The sequence below is a fragment of the Blastocystis hominis genome, assembly GCF_000151665.1.
Source record: "Blastocystis hominis, Singapore isolate B (sub-type 7) whole genome shotgun sequence assembly, scaffold_7".
Lineage (NCBI taxonomy): Eukaryota > Bigyra > Opalinata > Blastocystidae > Blastocystis > Blastocystis hominis.
Window position 1 is genome coordinate 766,008 of NW_013171866.1, and position 21,316 is coordinate 787,323.

Below are 21,316 nucleotides of genomic sequence, written 5' to 3' on the forward strand. Positions count from 1 at the left end.
TTGTTGAACAAAGAAACAAACTTAGTGCATAGCTTTCATCATAAAATCTGCAAACTCTCGCTCCGACACCTCACCGTCATCATCCTGATCCGCTCGTTTAATCATTTCTTCCAACTCCTCTTCCTTAATCTCGATGCCCAGCTCACGAGCCACCTTTTTGAGATCCGAAACGCGAACAGATCCAGTAGCACCCACGTCGAACAGCCTGAACAGTGATGCAGCATCACACTTATTCTATCTTCTCAAACAAGGTACTAAGAGTTACTGATTCTGCCGTTATTAGTCTCTGGAATGTGTCGAAATCAATTTCTTCAGTATTTAGAGCCAACATATCGTCCAACAATTGTAAAATCAGTAGACTCTTCTCTCGCTCCTCCATATTATCTACAGTCTTCTTAAACTCAGCAACAGACAGTTTTGCTACAAGTTTGACATCCTCTGTTTACCCCGTACCATCTTCCGATCCAGCGAATACAATGAACGTATTCTTGATTTCAGCTATGTCCTCAGATCGCAGAGAGGGAGGAAGAATAAGATTTTGCGACTCCATGTTGTTTTCTTGATGTAGAAATCCAAATGAAAACGGGTTTTTGGCATTCCAAGATTCATAAACCTGTCGCTTTTCCATTTTCTGTGCGGTTTTTGGCTATCATTGAGTGTATGAGCTTAAAAGAAAGGCTAATCGCTGAGTTAGAGAAACGTCCTGATGTAGTGATGATGGTTTCTGTATAGGATGTAGGGAATGGAAAATCGGGACCTTCAATCGGTGTTTGGTGAGGACTATCAGAATCTTGTCGTCGTCATTCAGGATTTACTGAACGAAGTTGTGTATTGGTCTTGTTTTGAATCGTTAGAAACGCATTCACGTTTTGCAGGGTCCTGATGGATATGTCTTCCAGTTGACTACAAATGAAGAAGTTGCTAAGCAAACTCTGCTCGAAAAATTGGGCGAGCAAGATATGATCGTTTATCAATGCATCGAGGCAGCTGGAGACCAGGGCATCTGGATTCGAGATATCAAAGTCCAAACATCACTTCACGCTGTATGCTATGTAACACTGATATTATTGTAGTCCGCCATCAATCGTGCAATTGAGAAAATGGTAAAGCGGAAGCTAATCAAGAGTTTCAAATCCATCGCCAGTAAAATGAAGATTATGTACATTCTATACGACAAAGGTACCTTTTATGTATCGTTTTCTCCCTCCAGAACTTCCTAAGGATATCACTGGCGGTCCGTGGTATGTGGAACAGGAGTTTGATCTCGAGTTTATAAATGTGATGAGTACATTCGTCCAGAAAGTGCTTCGTGAAGATGTAAGGATGCTAGGTGCATGGAACATAGGACTATGGTATGGGGACAAAGGAGATTCTGCGCAGGATTACGCTTAGCAATATATCGAATGTCAATATCCTTTCTAGCAAGCATTGAATGGCTGCAGACCATCCGCAAACGGATTTCCTTGACGTCACCTTTAAATGAAGCTGATATCCTCCAGCTGCTCAACAAGATGAGCTTTGACAATCTTATCGAAGAGGTGTCTGATGTAGGGTTTGCATGAGGCTAATTTAGGATAGTCGAAAGGAAAGGAAACCGTGTGGAGACTACGCGATGGGACAACTACGTATGACAACATATCGTCAACCCCTTGTGGGTGCTGCACCTTGTTCTATCGGTGCTTTGCGAATGCAGAGGTGAATCCAAACAATTGTCCCTACATCGATTCCTGGTACGCTCTTGGCGAAAAGTCCCTTTGGATTGTTTGTTTTCACTCACTTGTGTTGTACAGGGAATGTGATTCACTCTGAAGTCAGAGGGCAACAAAAGAAACAAACTCATTCGGTTTGCCCTTCCATCCGTCGTCATTCAATCTTCTGTATTCTTCTGTATTCAAAGGAATGATATGTGTACGATTCAAATAAAAGTGGAAAAAAGGGCCTACACGGGAATCGAACCCGTGACCTCTCGCACCCTAAGCGAGAATCATACCACTAGACCAGCAGGCCTCGTAAATAAGGAATCTTGTACAAGATATAAAGTGCACTCTATTGCCAAAACTCAACAGACATTCACAGCCTGTGGATTCTTTCCTGCAATTCTATTACCATTAGCAGCCGCCCATGGGATCAAAGACTTCAAAAGAAATTGATTCCGGCCAACCGGTCACAAAGGATGTCTCTCCTGTAAAACGCGGAAGACGTCGTAAATCGCAAAGATACCACAGTAATAAAATCAACTTGCGATCTTTAGGGGGGTTGGAAAGTGGACAAAATATCGACAAGGTATTATTGGATATGGGCGTGCAGAATGTAGCAACTGTAGATACAGATTCAGGTAGGGTATGTAGTGCTGTTGTTATCAAGATATCTCGGACATTGAAGAAGTAACTCATCCAAAAGACGTTTCGGAGATGCGAGAGAAGGTGCAACTCCTCTATGACATGCGGATTAACCGTTTTAAAGCAAGGTTTAGTGCTATGTATCCAGCTGAGTCCGCGACAGAGACGATCAATATTTCAAGGTTCCGAACTGCCTCCATGCTGGAACTGGTTTCGTATTTAGATACTCGTACTCAGTTACGCCTGAAGCTGGTGAATCGCTATTTTCGCAAGCTGATATCAATATCCCATAGCGACGTATCTCTCACAACGCGTTCTGGATGGGCGGAAATAATCCATTTGAGCACGTTTTTGAAACGAATTCAGTTATACGGAGAACCCTATGAACGGGATCTGCACACGTTTACCAAGTTGCTGGAGAATGACGGCTTTACGGAGCTAACAACTCTCGAAGTTCATTTCATTGGCGAGTGGGCTTTGCTCGAGATAATTGAGGCGTTGAGTCGCCGCGTTCAACGTGCGATGCGAATCAATTTTCTCAATGACTCGCTTTCCGCGAACTTGCTTATCGAAGAATCCGATTTCACTCCCTTCTTTGCCAAGAAGTTTGCGGATCTAACAAACTCCGTTCTCTGTTTAATCTTCACAAGCCTTCACTTCATTGTGAAGGAAATGGAGGGCATCGAGATCTTGCTCAAAGAACTCCAACTGTCGAAGTGCAGTCGTTTGGTCCGCCTCGACTTTTCCTCCATTCCCCTTGGACGCCATGGATTTGAGTTGCTGTCGAGATCCTTGTGGTCTTCCTCCTTCGAGTCCAATTGCGCGGAGATCCCAAGACTGACGACGCTCTCACTGGCGAGTTGCAACCTCACAGACAACTGTTTTCGAACGCTGTGCGAGTTTATCTCTCGCGGCTATCTGTCGAACCTGCAGGTGTTGGATCTCTCCGCCAACCGACTGACCTATGAGACCGTGAACCATCTCTGCGCAGTGATGGAGCAGTACTTTCTGCCCAATCTTCTCTCCCTCGTTCTGTCGGACAATGTGGAGCTCGCCGGAGGATCGCTGGCTCCGCTGTTTTTGGGATTCAGTCGGGGTACCTGTCCCCTAATCGAGAAGCTGGAGCTGAATCATTGTAATCTGTGTGTGACCGATTTGGACGGTCTGGGCGTGTTTTTGATGTCTCCCTACTCCGAGAATATCCGCGTTCTGAACTTGGGGAACAATCCGGCAATCGTAGCCGCGGTCTATCAGTTCTTCCAGTGCCTATCGGGCTCTCCATGCAAGCATCTGGAAGTTCTGAACTTGGAGGGGATCAATATCGGCGTGGAGACGCTGCCTCAAATCGAGAACTGGTTGCACAGCGCGAAATTGCAGGATCTTTCCACTCTTGACTTCAACAACAATGCGCTGGATCAAAAGTGCTACGCGGTTCTGCTTCAAGGACTGCTCCATTCCAATATGCACGCCTTGCACATGCTGGATGTGAGCAGCAATCTGATCGGCTCGTTCGACGAGGCGTTGTGGGAGCAGATCGTGTACTCCAATCCGTTTCTCCCTACCAAGCCGCTCGAAATCTACACGCTGGATTTGCGACATAATCCGCTGGAGAACGACGACGTGATCTGGCTGACCCGCTTTATGCAAAAGTATGTCTCGTTTCGACATGTGCGGGAGGCTTCTTTTGAAGATAACAATGTATCGTCGCGCGGAATCGGGACGTTTTTATCAGGGTTTCCGAAGAACGAGGTGTGCGATTTGACACAACTGAGCGTGGTTTCGCTGTCGTTGCGGTGCATTGGGAAAAATCTGAGGGACTTTTTGTGCTCGCCTGCCTCCGCCTGCCTAAAAAAGCTGGTATTGATGAATTGTAATCTATGCAAGGCAGACCTGACGTTCTTAATAAATGCGTTCGAGACGTCTGATTATTGCAAGCAGTTGCAGGTGCTGAAGCTCTCCGGCAACTTTGAGTTGGATGACGTTTTTGTTCAGGAGTTTATCCGAATTTGTTATCTCGAAAACGTGTTGTCGATGATTTATGAGCTCGATATTTCTTATACATCGATGACAAAGATTGGTGCCTATGCGCTCCTTGACTTCTTTGACTCGAAAAGCAGCTATTCTCTCCGGAGACTCAACATTTCGTTTACGAAGCTGAGTGAACATCGTATAGGAATTCTGTTTGGCGAGTTTAAGAGAAGGTTTAAGGGCAATTGCATGTTTTGATTTGGTTGTGGACTTTGTTCTACTCCCTCTGTTCACTGGGATTCTCATCAACCTCAATTGGGAACTGAGTATCATGCATCCTCCACTGGTTTCCATTCAAGATAGAAAATGCGGTATGGACTGGATACTGTTTTTAATTCTATAGTCGTTTCTTCCCTATCCTATCCTATCCTTTTCCTTTCCTTTCCTTCCCTTTCCATCCCTTTCCTTCTCTATCCTTCCCTTTCCTTCCCTTTCCTTCCCTTTCCTTCTCTATCCTTCCCTTTCCTTCCCTTTCCTTTCCATCCTTTTTTGTTTGTTTGTTTAATTCCTAAGAATCATTTGCAAATGTGATATTATAGAGTGTATGGGGATCATACAGAATTATATAACACCAAATACTCAATTCGAATCCAGGGGGTATTATTTCCTTTCCATTATCAATTCTATCAAAGTCAACAGGTAGATATGGTAAGTTATCGCATTTTGGTCTGTGGACGTTTTCTAATCGCTTTTATAGCCTTCTCAGAAGTCTTTCCGCACTAAGCGTATTCTTGCAAAGAAGATGAGACAAAACCGTCCTCTTCCTCAGTGGTTCCGTCTGCGTACCGGTAACACCATTAGGTAGGTCGCTGTTGTGGAATATGAGCTCATTCTAATTCTGCTTTAGATACAATGCTAAGCGCCGACATTGGAAGCGCACTAAGCTGAACATCTAAGGAATAGTCCCACAAGGCTCCATGCTGGTCTTTAGGCTACAAGATGGTAATTCTTTGTTGACTTCACTTTGTTTGTTGAAATATGCATGGCCCCTCGTTTTGAAATCAAACACTTCAAGGAAATAATAATAATAATCATAATAGCAAATCATATTCTTCTATAGACATTGGCGCACAGGGTGGGAATGTAAATCATAATATAGAATTTACAAACTCCCGAATTGCTATTCCGTGTGTCATGAATCGACGTCAGACTTACTCGATTGTCACTATAGTACTCGGGAAGATCGCTCTAGAGAAATAAGAGGTACAAGAGAATAGAATACAGACAAAATGCAGCGATACGAGCCAGGATTACGCACTGGAACTTGGTAATCAGAGTAGCTATTGCTGTAACTGAAGTTGAAAACGAAGAGCAGTCCCCCCTTTTCAAACGCTAGTACTTGCTTCGTTTGGTCACGCAGGGTGATAAATTCAAACCCATTTACCTGAAGAGCTACACTTCAGGGCACCGTTGGGAAACGCTTACAATAGTATGCACAGAGACGATTGGTATCCACATCCCAGTTCAGAATATACTGATACAGCAAGTTTCGGTCATCTCTACCATGAGAGCAAGCGCCAACTCCTACACCAAACTCCACTGTCTTCTGCAATAATGGTAGGAAAAGTTATTCCCTTTTCTCGGAAAGTCCACCCATTCTATTCTCGACCAATTTTGCCAATTACTACCTGGATGTCCAAACTCGTTCCCCATGAAGTTGAGATAGCCTTCCCCTCCGAGCACTTTCGTTAGCAGACGAATGAGGTGCAGCACGTGGATCCCGTTGAAGATGGTGTGATTTCGCGGCTGCAGTTTGGACATTCCCGAATACATCTCTGCGTCCATCAGCCAGAAAGCGAGCGTTTTGTCTCCCACCAGAGACTGATCGTGGCACTCGTTGTACGAAACGTATTTCTCTCCATAGCTAGTTCAATCATCACAAGATCTCGGTGCTACCGTCGATTTGTGATTGTGTACGCGATGTCTGTAACGTTCCAAAGCTCCAATTTGCTCTCCTTCATCAGTTTTATCCACTTATCTATCTCGTAAACCTCCCACAGAGAGCAGTACCCGCCACGGCCATATTCATTCGATAGTCGAAGCCGATCCCTCCGTTCTTCATGGGCGAAGCAAGAAGCGGATATCCGGATACATCCTCCGCGATGGAGAACGCGGGAGGTTCGAGGGAATGAAGAAGACGATTGGCCATCGCCAGATAAGCCAACCCATCGATATTAATCTATCTTTCAAGACCCAATCGGAAGCTCACATTGCTATAAAACCCGAAATATTCCTCGTAGTTCCCGGTAAATCCGCGCGTAATTGCATGATCGTTGTAGATGATCGAAGTCACTGCATCAAATCGGAACCCGTCAATGTGATAGACCTCTACAAAATACAGCAATTGACCCAATAGGAATTGGGTGACCTAGACATTATTTCATCCGATCAAAAGACGAACTTCGCGTTTTCGATAATCGAAGCACTTTGATCCCCACTGCGAATGATTGCCTGCTTCTCCAGGTGCAAAGTAGAGGTCGTCACTTCCATCAAATTGGTTGATTCCGTCCTCAACATTGGGAGAAGCATGTCCCTGAACAATATCCACGATGACGAACAATCCTGCGGCATGGCAGGCATCGACCAATCTCTACGATCGAAGGGGACTTCATTCTCTACCATAAAATCGGTCGGCGTTCCGAACCGGGACGAAATGGCATAGAAAAGGTTGCACTGATATCCAAAAGAGGGATAATATGCATGCTCCACAATGGCCATGAATTGAATCTACGTTTTATTAAGCAAGTATCCCCTACGCAGTTGTATCCATCAGCGATCACTCGAGGGAGGACCGAGTATTCGAAGGAACAGTAGGATGACACGCAGGGATCTTCTCCAGACATGCCAATATGGCACTCGTAGATTCTGCCATCAATTGGAAAGGAAAATCGTGTACCTTAATCCAGAATGTTCGAGGAGGGCTGGAGATTGCCGTGTTGGAAACTTAAATCGGTGGTTATGACGTTCAAAATTCCAGTACAATCCAACGTAGCACTCATTGTCTAGATTTGAAGAAAATGATTGGAACTACTCAGTGGATCCGGTATGGCATAGTGAATATGGGAAGGCACTCGATATAAAACCTTCGATTCTCCGGTCTTTTTGTCTTCCACTGTAATCGCGACCTTCACTTTTGATAAGTGATCGATTGCCTCTCTGGATGGTAACTATAAAGGATTTAAAAGTACCCCTCGATCGTATCAGGTAAAAATAGCTCGTAAATACCGTTTCCGATGGAGGTGGCTTCATTCGCTTTGGGATCCCAATTATTGAAATCTCCAACTAGACTCAGTCGGAGGGCATGCGGTGCCCATTCTCGGAAAAATATACCGTAGTTCCCATCCTGTTTTGTTATGGGAAGGAAAGAGAATATACCTTTTCGCCTCTTGAGAAACCAAGCTGCTTGTAGAATCTGGCAAATTCTACAATATCTATTCCCTCGAGTGTTGAGTCGATGTAATTCTGGAAATGATAGTCAATCTTATGATAGGGGTACCTCGATATAATCATAGCGATCCTCAATAATGTTTTTATATGGGTCTAGCGAGCTGTCTTCAATTTCTATTCTGGGAGATGATCGAATCATGTATAGATTGTGTGGCAGAAGAAGAAGAAGTAGTAGTAAGTAGTAGTAAGTAGTAGTAAGTAGTAGTAAGTAGTAAGTAGTAGTTGTAGATGTTATACAATAGTATTAGCAGTAGTAGTTATAGTAGTTGTTGCTGGTGGTAGATTCCGTAAACAGTTGTATCAGTAGCAATAACTTCTTGGTCCTGTTTCTAAGCAGCAATACTCGAAAATTCACTTCACAGTCAATTAGCTACCAGCTGAATACTAGGTAGAAGAAATAATGATACTAACAAAAAAACCAAATAAAAAAGAAACTCATCTCTATTTGATTGACAAGTCACAGATTGACAAGATGCATTTAAAAAAACAAACATGCACATTCTATATCCGACCTTCACATTCGCACTTTCGCCCGATTATTCTTATATTTGCTTTGCTGAGGATTCAGTTTCATCATATCCTTCACGGTAATCCCCGAATGATCGCGACTCATCATATCTCTCATTTCATTCATTGTGGTGGGGATCGGCTTATTTCCCTCCTTTCGCATATGAACCCACTTATAAATCACTAAACAATAGACGCAATCATGAACGACGAATTACCCAGCTGTTGATCAAACATACGAAGTACCTTGTTAACATACTCCACAGTCTAAAACTAAAACAAGAACGGAGCAAAAACGAGTTGCGTATCTGTAGCCAGCTTGACTCGATCTGGTGCTTTGATTGTGTGCGGTTTGGCTAATTGCAATGGCTAACTGTCAGTACCCACCCAAAAGGATACAGTCATAGCGTTCAGAATAGAAACATATTTCTTCATCTCCTGCACTTCTTCCTACCAAGAAACAATAACGCACTGTATTACCATCTTTCCTACACCGGGGATGTGCGATTTCCACCCGTTCACTCCTGATTTCTCTGAAAGCCACTAAAAAACAGCAGCATGTTTGCCAATACCATAAACGTTTCTTTATATTCCTTCAAACCAAATTTATCATATGATGCAAGTCTTTCCATCAGTTCCTTAAACCCCTTATCTAAAATCGAGCTACCTGCGCAAAAATACCCATCTCCTTTTGTTTCTTCTGCTCTACCTTATCGGTCAAGTTTTCTCGAATCGACGAGAACACTCCAAAGGATCGCTGCTGTACCCCTAGATGACCTAGCCCAAACTTGAGAGATTGAGGCGCTAAAGTGCCAGCAGCTCTACAGAATCCACAACACAGCAACCGCGCAGACATTGTGCCAAAAGCTTCCACTTACAAACCAAAGAGTGATTTCCAAACAAACATTCATCGTATTCTACCTATATTCCTATTCCTATTCACATCTCCATCCTGCTTTCATCCCGTCCCTTATTCCTTGAAGCACATCTGCAATTCTGGAATGAACTACCACCATGAAGAAGCAATTCCTAGTTCTACCTGATTGGCCGGGCAGATATCGGTGCTTCCATACAGAATCACTCTCGCTGGGTTCTGGCTCTTTGCATACATCTGCAAGTGCTGGTATTCGCTGTAGTTTCCGCCTCCCACCATGAACACGATCACATCTTCAAAGCTCATCTTTCCCCCATCGCTCGGCATGATGGTTCGCCCCGTTGCAGGGTCGTAATACCCGAAGGACTCTGTCAGTGAGGACGATCTATGCGATAAAAAAAAAAGAACAAGAGTAAACGCACCTTCCATTCACCAATTCGTCCACGATTTGCACGACGACACTGCGATCCTCGTCGCCCAGAATTCCCTTCACTCCCGCCTTCGCAAAGTTCAAGAAGCCCGAGGTGGCTTTGAAGATGGAGCTTCGAATCGAGTTGTCGTCTAGAGAAGAGTAGGAGCGAGCAAGAGATGGAAACTGGACAAAAGGTTCCGTTCTGACATCGACTTGGTCATTTTGGAGGACAAAATGTAGCGATACGCTTTGAGCATTTCCTGCGCTTTCTGCTGCTCCGCCGAAGGCAGCGTTCCCACATAAGTCTCGAACTTGGCTTCGATCTGTTTCGCCACTGCACGTCACTCCCATCGCCATGGAACACCCTCGGTATCGCGGCACAGCGCGCAGATGCAGAGCAATCGAATCTTGTCTTCCAGGGTTCCCTTCGGTTAAACCGACACGACAATCCGAACCTTTTCGGTCAGGAAGGAGCACAGCGCGGGCAGGTCGAGCTTGCCGTCTGATTTGACGGTGTTCTCGAGGTCGTAGAAGTTGGGGATCTCTCTCAGATCGATCTGCTCCATGACGGCTAGCCATCACGCGCTCCATTCTCTCTCTACTACCTTTCATGATCGTCGTGTGCTTCTCCAACTCCTTCTTCTGCTCCAGCAGCTCGGGCAGCGACTCCACCGCGCTCTTCAGCAGTGCTATTGGTCGCAGATTGAGCGAAAAGGCTACTGGTTTGATGTCCCGCGGGCGCGGAGCCGCTGGTCATGCTGCGGACCGACTCAACGCGCTTCACGATGTCGTCCATACGCGACTTGTTGGCTTCGATGGCTTCGGGGAAGAGCGCATCTAGAATGGAGGGAGGAAGCGGACACGACAGGCATATTCGTTCCAGAAATCATCCTTGCTTTTATCGAGATAGAAGGACGAGGAGTTGGGGATGTAGACTCGATTGTTCTTGCATGGAAGCAAGTCGTTGACGAGCGGCTGCATGGAGAATGGACACCAAAACGCACCTGGTAATGAGAGGAATGCTGAAGGGGCGAGATCAGATCCACGTCGCGATCCAGAATGACGAGCAGCGGATGGCGAAGACAAGGACCTTTATTCACTTTGTTCTGTTGGAAGAGGTTGATTCCCGCCTTCTAGAAGCACTCAATCTCGCACACCGAATCGTACCAACTGGTCGCGAATCAACGCGGAGAGCGTCGAAGCGATCATACTGGCAGCTCCGCCGTTGGAGCAGCGGATGGTGGGGACGGCCGCCATCGAAATCACCAGAGAGAGCAACTCCTGAGGAATCTGCTGCCCCACCACAGCTTCGATCTCGGATTCGTCGGACTGCGGATTGTTGATGAGCGAAAAGATGTGATGTTTTTGGAAGGTGAAGAGAGTGGGCTCCAGAGCAATGCCTCCGATGTAGCAATCATACACACGATTAATTCGCTGAGAACAGTTATTTTCCACACTTAGCTGGGCAAATAGGGTCATCAATTCACGAGAGAGACTGGAAGAAAAATTAACATAGTTAATTTCATATATAGGGACCGCACAGTCTTTTACAATTCGCCGGATGTTTTCCTCTGTTGGTTCGACGTAATACACTGCAGGCACACCCTTTATAGGCTCGCGTTTGTCATTAATCTGCAGGTGGAGCGTTACTCCATTTTTACGAAGATCCGAGTTGTGAAATAGCGGAGTAATTTGTTGTTTTGTAAAATCATCCAAACTACACGAAAGGATCATACAGATCTGCACAGAAACCTACATCAATACCTTCCATCTTCCCATTGCCCCGTTATCGGTGTCACTCCTAGAAGATGAAAATCTGCATTTCTATCAATACGTTGGAAGCATTTCATCGTACTGACTTGAAATATCAAGTATCGAAGTAATCAAGTCTACGATTCGAGGAGAGAGAAAACTGTACTTTTCTGTCTTTCCTGCAGAGACATATCGAATCGTTGAATAGAAAAGGGTATACTTGCTCTTCCAAGAAGAAAATAAGTACAGCTTTCATGTTCCGAAACCGCGATTATTTTCAACAAAAAGGAAATGCAAACAAATCAAGTAGAGAAAGCATGCTTAAAGATCCGACTCGCTGTCAGAATCGCTGATTTCATCCACATCGCTCGAAATGCTATCAACGTCTGACACGCTGGAGTCCACCTCGGAAATGCTAGAAACGTCGTCGTCATCGTCATCGTCGTCGTTCTTCTTCTTCTTCTTTTCCTCCTCCTTTTCCTCCTTCTTCTCCTTTCTACCAAACAATCCCAACTTCGGCTTTTTCTTTGCAGCCTCCTCCTCCTCCTTATCGGACTCGGAAGAATCCAGCTCTTCGATATCGTCGTCCTCATCTCCCAGCTGTCGCAACTTCTCGAACTCCTCTTTGTAGTTGTTGTACAGCTTCTCGTACTCCGTGTAGATCTCGCGGCCCAGCACCTCCCACACGGGCAGCTGCTCCTGATACGAGACGTGCGAGCAGGCTGCGTACTTGGAGAAGGCGGTGAGGATGGCCACCGACTGCTTCTGCACGTACATCTTCAGCTCCACGCTGAGCAGCAGCTTCGTGAAGCGCGTGAGCAGCTTCTTGCTGTGACGCACTTGATGCTCGATCTACAGAAGAATGAGGTCCTCGAATCGCGCCCCACCTCGTCCACCACGGCCTGCGCCTTCTCCATCTTCGCCTTGTTTCCCTTGCGCTTGTTCACGTGCACCTCGAAGAGCGCGGCGTCCTTCTTGTGCCAGATGTCCACGTAGCGGTTCTAGGGGTCAGCGAGGCCGGCCAAGCCCACAAGATACTGCCAGCGACGGTCGAACAGCTCCTGCAGTCCCTCCGTCTGCAGCAGCACGAACTCCATTTCGTCGCCCAGAGCGCGACCACCGCGATTCGGAATGAAGTCGGCGGCGAAGAACCACGAATCGCAGGCCTTGGACGTGGACTCCAGGATCTTTCCGATGACCTCGTTGTCCTGCATCATCTTGTCGTCCACCTTCAAGCTCTGGTAGTTCATATTCTTGGTGGTTTCCAGCAACTCCTTCATGTTCGTCGACATGACGTCGATGGACTGGGTAAAGGCATTCTGCCGCGCGATCATCGTCTGGATCGACTCCACTGTCTTCCGCGTCACCGCCACCAGCGATTCCACTTGCTCCTTGAACGTCTTCAGCGAGCTACCCGTTAGCAGACCCGAGCGATGGCTCCTACGCCTCGACATCCTCCGGACACTTGATGTGCTGCATGTACTCCTGATACTTCTCGAATCCCTCGTTCTGCACGCTCCCCTTCTTGCTCTTCACCTCGACGTTGTGCAGATTCAGCGAATCCTTCTCCGGGAAGCGGCCCCAGTTGATGGACTGCGCGCTGATAAAGTCACGGAAGGTCACATCCATGCGGATGTAGGGAATGGCCACCGCGTCATTCAGCCACTTCTCGAGGCCTGTGATCTTATCGCCAACACGCGGCCCCTACTCTTCATTCGCAGCAAGACCGTCTCTTCGCTGGTGTTGTTCACGGCCTTCTTCGGAGGGAGAGGATTCAGCAGCATTGCAGGATAGCGGCGAAGAAGGATCTCGCGCAAATTGTCGAACTCGCTGTAGCGACGACGCAGTTCCACTTTCAACGGATACAGAGTCACCAAATAAGTCGTATAGGGACGCATTCGGTTTCCTTCGGTACGAGGATCCGTTACCTACACATATGACTCTGCCTCATCGCGCATACGGTGAATGTCATTTCGTCTTTCATTACACTGTCGATCCATTCCTGATGTTTCACCAAGAACTCCTCGTCTTCAAGAGGCGTATCTTCATCGGACGATTCATCTAGAATGAACAACTTTGGTTGTACCTACCACTTCTACAAATGAACCCCATCAAAAAACACTTACCCCTTCTTTGGCTTTGGACGAGGGCTGTTACCCTTCTTTTCCTTATCGGCCTTCTTATCTTTCTTATCCTTCTTGTCTTTCTTGTCCTTCTTTTTATCCTTCTTCTTATCCTTCTTCTTCTCAACAGGAGCTTAGAAATAAAACCAGAGAATGTATGCGCCTACAATCCTCTTCAGAAATATCCGAGATATCCGACACATCAGACACACTTATGTCGGAGACATCAGAAACGCTAATATCAGAAATATCTGAAACACTAATATCAGATTCGTCTTCAGAAGAGTGTTGAGCCTTCTTTCCTTTAGCCATTATACTAGAAAGGTGTTAGACCTGAGCAAAGAAGCGGTGGACGAGACACTCGTCAACCATAACTAAAAAAGATATTCCTACCTGTAATTACACTACTGATGGAATAGAAATGATAGATTCCATGTGGCAAGTCTAATCCAGGAATCTGCCTACAAAATGATATATAACCGCGATGATCGAATAACCTCATTTGGTTTTCTTATTGTGGAATAATCAAGAAAATCCAGTAACAACAAACAAGCAAACAATAGCTCAAATATAATATAATATAACATAACACTCACAACTCGTCAGCTAATCACTCTCCGTATCTGTGGTAACTTGTGGCCCAGAAACAACTGCCTGACTTTGGCTACGGTTACTAACTCCCAAAGATGGACTTTTTTCTTGTGTGACAATGAGTGGCACAAAATCACTTTCCGACCCCTACAATTCAAACCCGGAATAGAATCCAAAACAGCAAGAAAGTCGAAAGGGACGGGTAGTTTCACCGCTCTCATGGCAATTTTACTTCGGAGTGAGCGTTTCCGAAGGATAGCATGTAAAAATACACCTGCAAATAAAATTGCTTTCAAAAAGGAACAAGTTAGGCAGAGGAAAAGTGTTAACAAAAACTGAGCAAGTCGATGACAAAACGAAAGAAGAATGAGATGCACTAAACATAAGTAATCATCAAAAGGAGACAAACAGAATAAGCCAAGAACTACAAAATAAACTGATTCTATCCTCTTCCCATTGATAGCAAACCCTTGATGACTCACAAGATACAAAACTCTACAACATGATCCTCACAAAAGAGGGCAAACATCCAACATATAGCAATTGCGAAGTTGCAAAGAACGAGTAATGGATCTGTGATCCTATGGAGGAAAGGAGAGTCAAAAAGAGCAACATTTGAAGAATAAAGGCTGCCACAATGAGAAATAGATAGTTTCCACTAAAGAAGACAATGTTTGTGTAGAAACGAGAAAGTAAACGCTTCCCTACGAGTTCGGGAACTTTAAACCCTGTAAAGAATTCGCGCCATGGTCTCTAGACTGAATCACTACGAAAAGAATATACAACTCTCCAAGAGCCATGCTTACCAAAATATGCTAGTAGTTCATGCAAATCTAGTTATATCAGGAATAAAAAAGGCAAACCGGTCTTTCTCTCAGACAAAGTAACCATCGAATGGATTGTTTGATACAAACATAGAGATTATTACTTTGTTGTTTACTGTTATGTGACCTTTCCTATTTGTGTTAGTTTCTAATTGAGGTGGATTCGTCAAGGTTAGGGATTTGAGAATGGAGGGTTGATGTGTATGGATTTGAGTTTGAGATGTCTTCCTATTGTATTTTCTTTGTGCTATGTGTATTCTCCTATTGTATTTTCTTTGTGCTATGTGTATTCTCCTATTGTATTTTTTTTGTGCTATGTGTATTCTCCTATTGTATTTTCTCTGTGCTATGTGTATTCTCCTATTTCTTCTGTGCACCGTATGTATCTGAAATATCTTTGTAGTGAACACATTCCAAATTCTCTTTGCAATACCATTGCCTTCTGTTTCCTCTCTGCCTTGCTACACTACTCTGTTATCTCTCTGAACCACCACCAACACATTCTGAATTTACACAACACATATACATTAGTATCACTCCCATTCTCTTCACATTCCCCTCCAATCCGCTTTTTCTCCGCGCTTACATGGCCTTGACCTCCCAGACACGGATCACATTATCGGTGTATCCGGCAAAGAGCGTGGCTCCGTCGAGCGACCAGCAGAGCGAGGTGCAGTAGGCCACGAGAGCCTTGGCCGAGCGAGGCGGGAACTCGGGCTTGACGCTGGCGACGCGCTCCTTGGTCTCCAGATCGAACAGCACGATCTCGTTCGTGGTGGCCACCGCGATCCAGTAGTTCGCGGGCGAGAACACCAGGTCCGTCACCGGGTCCTCCAGCGTCAGGCGGAAGTTCTCCACGCCGTTGGCCAGGTCCCACACGATCACGCAGCCGTCCTTGCCGGCCGAGGCGCAGAGCACGCCGTCCGGAGAGACCACCACCTTGTTCACCACCTGCGAGTGGCCGATCAGGTTGTACTCCACCTTCATCGTCTCCAGGTTCCACACCTTCACCAGCTTGTCGTACCCGCACGACACGATGCGAGGCTTCTCCTCCATGTTCGGAACGAAGCGCACGCACGTCACCCAGTCGTTGTGGCTCTCCTTGTCCAGAGTGAACTGGCACTCGCCAAGGGTGTTCCACAGCTTGATCGTACGGTCGCGGCCGCAAGACATGATCAGGCGGTTGTCAGGGCTGAAGCACACAGACAGAACGTCCTTCTTGTGACCCGACAGCGTTTTCTCGCTCTTACCCGTCTTCACGTTCCACAGACGCACCGTTCCATCCCAAGATGCCGTCAGAGCGTACTGACCGTCCACGGACAGACTCACCTCCTCAACAATGTGAGAATGGCCCTGCAGCGACTTCACAGGGGTTCCACAAGACATCACCAGAGAGGGGTCGTCGATCATGTCACCCGCCTGGAGATTCCACACCAAGCAAGTGTGATCGCGAGAAGCAGACACCAGAGTGTTGGCATCAGCCGGAGAAGCAGCGATGGAGGTCACCCATCCGTTATGGCCCTGAAGGCATCCACGAAGACTGATTTGAGCAGACATTCTTTACATATCGGTTAATACGACAAATTCCAAAATTTCCAATGGGCAATCGGGTTACCAAACCATGTACAGACAACCTACATTGCAAACGAGTGTAATCAAAGTCTATTGTGAGAATTGATGAAAAATTACAATAGTTAATAATCAAATACGTCTAAAAATAAAAAATATATGGATTATTTGATAAAAGATACTAAATAGGCAAAGGTTCAAATTATACACACATTAATAACAATTCAATTACTTACTGTTAGTCAAAATACAGAGTCAATAACAATAATATAGAGAGACATCACGAAGCCAACAAACAAAACCTAGAAACAACAGACCTAGGCGACATCCATAAAAAGAAACCTTGCTCAATAAATAAATACACAAAGGATATAAGTCAAAAACAACGAGATATGAATCAATAAGTCAATTGTACAGTGGTATTGATAATCATATCAAACGATCACTGTACGTCACAACCTTCTGGTCGTTTTAGAGAATTGCTGTTTTCCCAATTAGATCATGGTAAGTCGGTAACCCAGGCTAAAACATGTTTTCATGTTAGGAAATGCCCGATGAATGTGTTTTACGCAGTTTTGAAGAATGTCAATAATAACATATTTGTAGACTAAGGGTACTTCTTCTTTCGGTAAGAGACACACAAAGACGCACACCATCTGCAGAAGATGCGGTCGTCGTGCCTTCCACATTCAGAAGAGCCGCTGCGGTTCTTGCGGATACCCTGATGCTAAGATGCGTCACTGTACATATTTCTAGGCTAATTTGAAGGATAGACAACTGGGCTCTGAAGAGTTCTCGTCGCCGAGGTCAGGGAACCGGTCGCATGAGCTACCTGAAGACTATGACTCGCCGTTTCAAGAACGGATTCAGAGAGGGAACCGAAGCTGTTGCTCGCAAGAACTAAATTGGTTTGTTATCGAAAGCAGCACGAATATTTTGTTTATTTCAATAAAGTATGTCGATATTCGTACTCAAATGGTATTTTCGTGAGTGATGTATGACAAATCTCTTTATGGTATGCCTTTCCTCATCTGACATGGAATGGTTAATAATGAACTTTCTCGGTTGTGAACACTCTGTGCTTGAAATCTGCATTCAACGCACATGTCATTTGTTTTGCTTGGTAAAACGTCAGAGATCTTTAATGTTTATAGCAGACGGGCTATAAAGGCTTCAATAATAACCTTGATTCTCAAATACCTCAAACTCTGAAGTGAAAAATATAGTTACTAATATACATATAAAATATTCTCTTGAACTATTAATCATCACGCTTAGACATCCTCGGAATAGAAAAAAATGATAAGTTGACTATACAAGAGATAGATATCAGTTCAGAAGTATCTGTATACAAATCACCAATATGCGATTCGCACAATTTCATACAGAAACTATCATCACAACTCGTTCTGTCGATATAAAACACAAATGAAGTCCTTTTGACTCAAATACATTGCTCCACTTCGAAAAGCACTGCCATAATATGACGAACAAAACAGGATAGCACATTTCTAGCCAGTAGCATGGTGAGAAGATAGCGTAACGAACACTTTCCTCAACCAGAACATGATTTACATGCGGTTCTTCAACAAAAATGACCTACCTGATATCACAAAAACAATTATTGCAAGGAATTCAGCAACAAACATCAAACACAATGTAAAATATACTATCTGAACAAGCGGAATTGAGATCCTCCGGAAATACGCTGAAACCTACGAAATGTTAGTGAATTTCATACAAGAAGAATGGAAAAGGCATCCTTATTGCTATCAGAACACTAGTACTATTCTCTTATTGTGGAGACGGAATACTCCAGAAAAGGCATATTCCAGACCACTAAGAGACAAAGGAAAACAAATGCTGCAAACAATATCACAAGAACATACCTAGTAAAACAAAAAGTAACCATGAATCAAGTTTCGACAATAAATCACTATACGCGTGATGGTTCATAATTAACATTTGATGTTCAATAATCACTTGTCCATTGATAATAAAGAAAGGCCATATTATAATCAAACTCATCTAAAACAATCAATTGGCTACCACAGGACTCCTAAGCGTGCAAGCCTTACACAAGAGAACATATTGACAAGACTAAGATGCTAATCGAAAGAGAGCACACGAATGGAAAGTGAATGCCACAATATTCTATATTTAGACATAATACTTGCAAACATGAAAAAATATAAAAGAAATGGCAAACATGGATTAAAAAGGCTAATATAACAAAGAAACAGATAAAAGGCTATAATAATTCACAAAATAAAAAAGTACAACCCATACAATACGAAATTAGAGATTAGCATGTTTAGGAATACTTGAGGCCTCTACATCCCGCTCACCTATTTTATCCAAGTATCCCAAGTTCTTAGACAGAGTCTCTAGATGACTAGAGATAAAATAGCAACAAATGTTACTCTACAGCATCAGAAAAGCGTGCCAAGTTCTGATTTTCGATTGTTGCAGAGATCAGATAGTTATTTATTTCCAAAGCCTACACCAACAAACATGTGGGAAAAGAATACATTATTCACTATTTCGTGTTCAGGGACAATTGGTTGATTCATTTCGGGACTAAATGTATGATATCAAAACAAAATATGAAAGGAAAATAACTTTAGAACTGTGAATTTTTTTTTATTATTCACATATATAATGTGTTTTTTTAAGGGAGTTATATATTAACAAAGTATATTTTTGAACCATTATATAAGGAGTATTAGTAGTCTCTTCACAGAGTCATGATTCATACACTCTGAGAAAATAAATTACTCTTAAAAATCAAAATGAAGTTAAGAGTTCTGGTATAATAATAATAATAATAATAATTATTATTATTATAATCTTCATGTGGGGAAAAACCTGATATCACGTTCCAAATACCAAGTTGTGTGGTATTTCACACAAGACCAACCACATCTGATACTAATGCAAATAATGAGAAAAGTTCATTTACGAATGGTATCTATATGCTTCTTGAACATTTCTATGGTGTCAGTAATGAAAACGGATATGGTATTAATAGTAGTATGTAAATAATATCAAAAAGGAAATTGTTCTTTATGAATGAGATGCATGAACTGAGTGATGCAAAATACAATCATAGAATGCTTAAGTACCGAAAATCATAAAGATATAGTCAAATATGATATTTTTTCAATGAGTATGAAAAAGTGCTTTTTTAGGTTTTGTGCATTATATCAGAGAATTCTTGGAGACAACAATCAAATTATTCATGTGAATGCATAGTACGAAGATATATATGTGCGACATTCATATAATAAGAATAAATAAATGAAATAGATACTCACATTACTTTACGGATACTGCGTGAAACGCTATTTCATTTTTCTTCTATAATTGTAATCCATATAGTGTTTGTAAGGAACCTTACTAGATTGTTCCAAAAAATACTCCAGTGGCTACAAAATAAATATTTTTCTGAACCAACTACATAATTATTTCGCAACCGAGTGCATTTAATATACTACCTTCTAAATAGTAGTTTGGTTCTTAACATAAAAATGAACTGATTGAGCTATTTTAAATAATGGTAGGAGTACTTTCGTATCACTATAGTATTGATAATTCGCGTGACCATTTTTGAAGAGTGTAGAAAGAGAGCTTCCTTTCACACAAATTCTTAAGGTTAAGACTTAGCGTACAGGAATAAAGAGAATAATGTATCACACATATTGAAAACCGATTATACAAAACTTAAAATAAACTACCCTATGTGTTATCACCGCCAATACTTTCCTAATGTATATCGAGCAATCGTTTTAAATATAAAATTTTCTCACAAAAACAACATATATTAAATCTAAAAAATGGATGCCAACTGTTGTACAATATTGATTATCTGCAGTATCGATATAAATTGTATCTTATTTTAGTTTGGTGTATAATTAAGGTTAGTAATTTTTCCATACTAAATAACTATATGCTATTCACAGACTGCATTTCATGATGATGGGGAAATTATCCAAATGATATATATGTATATATATATTTTTTATTGCTTTTCTAGGGTTAGTAACACCAGTATTTTTAATTTATATTTAGCTCATTCAACACATACAATCAAAATATACAAATTAAAATAGTAAGGAACATAATATACATGAATAAAAAAAACAAAGAAATAATAATTTCAAAATAAAAAAAATAATGAGATTTTGATAACCCATAATGAAAATTTCAATTCTTCTTTATATATTTTTTTATTACCAAATTTGTTCTTTTCTCTTTCTGTATCATTAGATTAATGGCTATTTATATTTGGAGTATTCTTTGTGTTTATATCAACTTATGCCATTAAAAAAAACCTTCTGGTATTTTATTCATCAAATAAATTATAATACTCATGTGGACTGTTTGAGTACATGCACAATAGTCGTATGTGCACAAATAAAACTCAATGTAAATAGTTAATTTTTTCAAACAACCACACCTTAATTCATATCATTTTAGAGTATTTTAGAATTGTTCCCTAAGTGTATGAATAACTAAATATTCCCAGTATCGTAATTAATCTTTTCTTTTTTATAGTTTCTCTTTGAATGTGATATGGAAAGATCATTTTCGCATATTCATTTTACACTATTATCCAACAAAATACACATTCTATTAATTTATGAACCATCGCCTACGTTTGTTTTATATAGTACATTTATGACATAACTTCTGATGAGACCATATAGAAAAACCATAATAATTGTTCTATGTCTTCACGCTACTATTTAGAGGAATTCTTTGAGCACAAATACAAATACCCTGAATTAAATAACAAAAGTGTTTTATCAACTGATCAACACACAAAAGAATATATCATAAACATATGA

At 42.6% G+C, this 21,316-nt stretch overlaps 13 protein-coding genes; 4 read left to right on the plus strand and 9 right to left on the minus strand.

The window, feature by feature from the left end:
* Nucleotides 1–21: 21 nt before the first annotated feature.
* Nucleotides 22–550, minus strand: GSBLH_T00007209001 (uncharacterized protein; the record flags this gene model as incomplete). The annotated part of the gene is made up of 3 exons (XM_013043625.1): nt 22–234; nt 266–420; nt 454–550. 3 exons carry the CDS (start codon nt 548–550, stop codon nt 22–24), a joined length of 465 nt encoding a protein of 154 aa, XP_012899079.1.
* Nucleotides 551–742: 192 nt separating this feature from the next.
* Nucleotides 743–1,422, plus strand: GSBLH_T00006867001 (uncharacterized protein; the record flags this gene model as incomplete). Its single annotated transcript, XM_013043626.1, has 5 exons — nt 743–823; nt 855–1,043; nt 1,074–1,179; nt 1,211–1,317; nt 1,393–1,422. 5 exons carry the CDS (start codon nt 743–745, stop codon nt 1,420–1,422), a joined length of 513 nt encoding a protein of 170 aa, XP_012899080.1.
* Nucleotides 1,423–5,012: 3,590 nt separating this feature from the next.
* On the plus strand, nt 5,013–5,090 carry GSBLH_T00004675001 (uncharacterized protein; the record flags this gene model as incomplete). Its single annotated transcript, XM_013043627.1, has 1 exon — nt 5,013–5,090. One exon carries the CDS (start codon nt 5,013–5,015, stop codon nt 5,088–5,090), a length of 78 nt encoding a protein of 25 aa, XP_012899081.1.
* On the plus strand, nt 5,090–5,329 carry GSBLH_T00004676001 (Ribosomal protein L39e). XM_013043628.1 has 2 exons: nt 5,090–5,168; nt 5,215–5,329. The coding sequence occupies exons 1-2, from the start codon at nt 5,110–5,112 to the stop codon at nt 5,261–5,263; spliced, it is 108 nt and encodes a 35-aa protein (XP_012899082.1). The 5' UTR covers nt 5,090–5,109; the 3' UTR covers nt 5,264–5,329.
* Nucleotides 5,330–5,532: 203 nt separating this feature from the next.
* Nucleotides 5,533–7,210, minus strand: GSBLH_T00004677001 (uncharacterized protein; the record flags this gene model as incomplete). Its single annotated transcript, XM_013043629.1, has 9 exons — nt 5,533–5,759; nt 5,793–5,866; nt 5,896–6,231; nt 6,264–6,345; nt 6,378–6,546; nt 6,577–6,735; nt 6,769–6,957; nt 6,987–7,094; nt 7,124–7,210. 9 exons carry the CDS (start codon nt 7,208–7,210, stop codon nt 5,533–5,535), a joined length of 1,431 nt encoding a protein of 476 aa, XP_012899083.1.
* Nucleotides 7,211–7,545: 335 nt separating this feature from the next.
* GSBLH_T00004678001 (uncharacterized protein) lies at nt 7,546–7,877 on the minus strand (the record flags this gene model as incomplete). The annotated part of the gene is made up of 2 exons (XM_013043630.1): nt 7,546–7,710; nt 7,743–7,877. 2 exons carry the CDS (start codon nt 7,875–7,877, stop codon nt 7,546–7,548), a joined length of 300 nt encoding a protein of 99 aa, XP_012899084.1.
* Nucleotides 7,878–8,328: 451 nt separating this feature from the next.
* On the minus strand, nt 8,329–9,006 carry GSBLH_T00007210001 (uncharacterized protein; the record flags this gene model as incomplete). Its single annotated transcript, XM_013043631.1, has 7 exons — nt 8,329–8,504; nt 8,540–8,588; nt 8,619–8,690; nt 8,721–8,771; nt 8,814–8,864; nt 8,894–8,973; nt 9,003–9,006. 7 exons carry the CDS (start codon nt 9,004–9,006, stop codon nt 8,329–8,331), a joined length of 483 nt encoding a protein of 160 aa, XP_012899085.1.
* A 227-nt stretch (nt 9,007–9,233) lies between these two features.
* Nucleotides 9,234–9,939, minus strand: GSBLH_T00004679001 (uncharacterized protein). XM_013043632.1 has 4 exons: nt 9,792–9,939; nt 9,618–9,756; nt 9,361–9,580; nt 9,234–9,327 (listed from the first exon to the last, which is right to left on the minus strand). Exons 1-4 carry the CDS (start codon nt 9,862–9,864, stop codon nt 9,292–9,294), a joined length of 468 nt encoding a protein of 155 aa, XP_012899086.1. The 5' UTR covers nt 9,865–9,939; the 3' UTR covers nt 9,234–9,291.
* Nucleotides 9,940–10,750: 811 nt separating this feature from the next.
* GSBLH_T00004680001 (uncharacterized protein) lies at nt 10,751–11,494 on the minus strand (the record flags this gene model as incomplete). XM_013043633.1 has 3 exons in its annotated part: nt 11,442–11,494; nt 11,364–11,408; nt 10,751–11,324 (listed from the first exon to the last, which is right to left on the minus strand). Exons 2-3 carry the CDS (start codon nt 11,384–11,386, stop codon nt 10,751–10,753), a joined length of 597 nt encoding a protein of 198 aa, XP_012899087.1. The 5' UTR covers nt 11,387–11,408; nt 11,442–11,494.
* A 156-nt stretch (nt 11,495–11,650) lies between these two features.
* GSBLH_T00004681001 (uncharacterized protein) lies at nt 11,651–13,257 on the minus strand (the record flags this gene model as incomplete). XM_013043634.1 has 5 exons in its annotated part: nt 11,651–12,211; nt 12,247–12,360; nt 12,391–12,769; nt 12,804–13,035; nt 13,068–13,257. 5 exons carry the CDS (start codon nt 13,255–13,257, stop codon nt 11,681–11,683), a joined length of 1,446 nt encoding a protein of 481 aa, XP_012899088.1. The 3' UTR covers nt 11,651–11,680.
* A 2,198-nt stretch (nt 13,258–15,455) lies between these two features.
* On the minus strand, nt 15,456–16,454 carry GSBLH_T00004682001 (uncharacterized protein; the record flags this gene model as incomplete). XM_013043635.1 has 1 exon in its annotated part: nt 15,456–16,454. One exon carries the CDS (start codon nt 16,452–16,454, stop codon nt 15,480–15,482), a length of 975 nt encoding a protein of 324 aa, XP_012899089.1. The 3' UTR covers nt 15,456–15,479.
* A 584-nt stretch (nt 16,455–17,038) lies between these two features.
* Nucleotides 17,039–17,400, plus strand: GSBLH_T00004683001 (Ribosomal protein L37a/L37e). XM_013043636.1 has 2 exons: nt 17,039–17,208; nt 17,240–17,400. Exons 1-2 carry the CDS (start codon nt 17,199–17,201, stop codon nt 17,368–17,370), a joined length of 141 nt encoding a protein of 46 aa, XP_012899090.1. The 5' UTR covers nt 17,039–17,198; the 3' UTR covers nt 17,371–17,400.
* Nucleotides 17,401–18,708: 1,308 nt separating this feature from the next.
* GSBLH_T00004684001 (uncharacterized protein) lies at nt 18,709–19,093 on the minus strand. XM_013043637.1 has 3 exons: nt 18,998–19,093; nt 18,890–18,966; nt 18,709–18,861 (listed from the first exon to the last, which is right to left on the minus strand). Exons 1-3 carry the CDS (start codon nt 19,037–19,039, stop codon nt 18,765–18,767), a joined length of 216 nt encoding a protein of 71 aa, XP_012899091.1. The 5' UTR covers nt 19,040–19,093; the 3' UTR covers nt 18,709–18,764.
* Between the last annotated feature and the right edge of the window lie 2,223 nt (nt 19,094–21,316).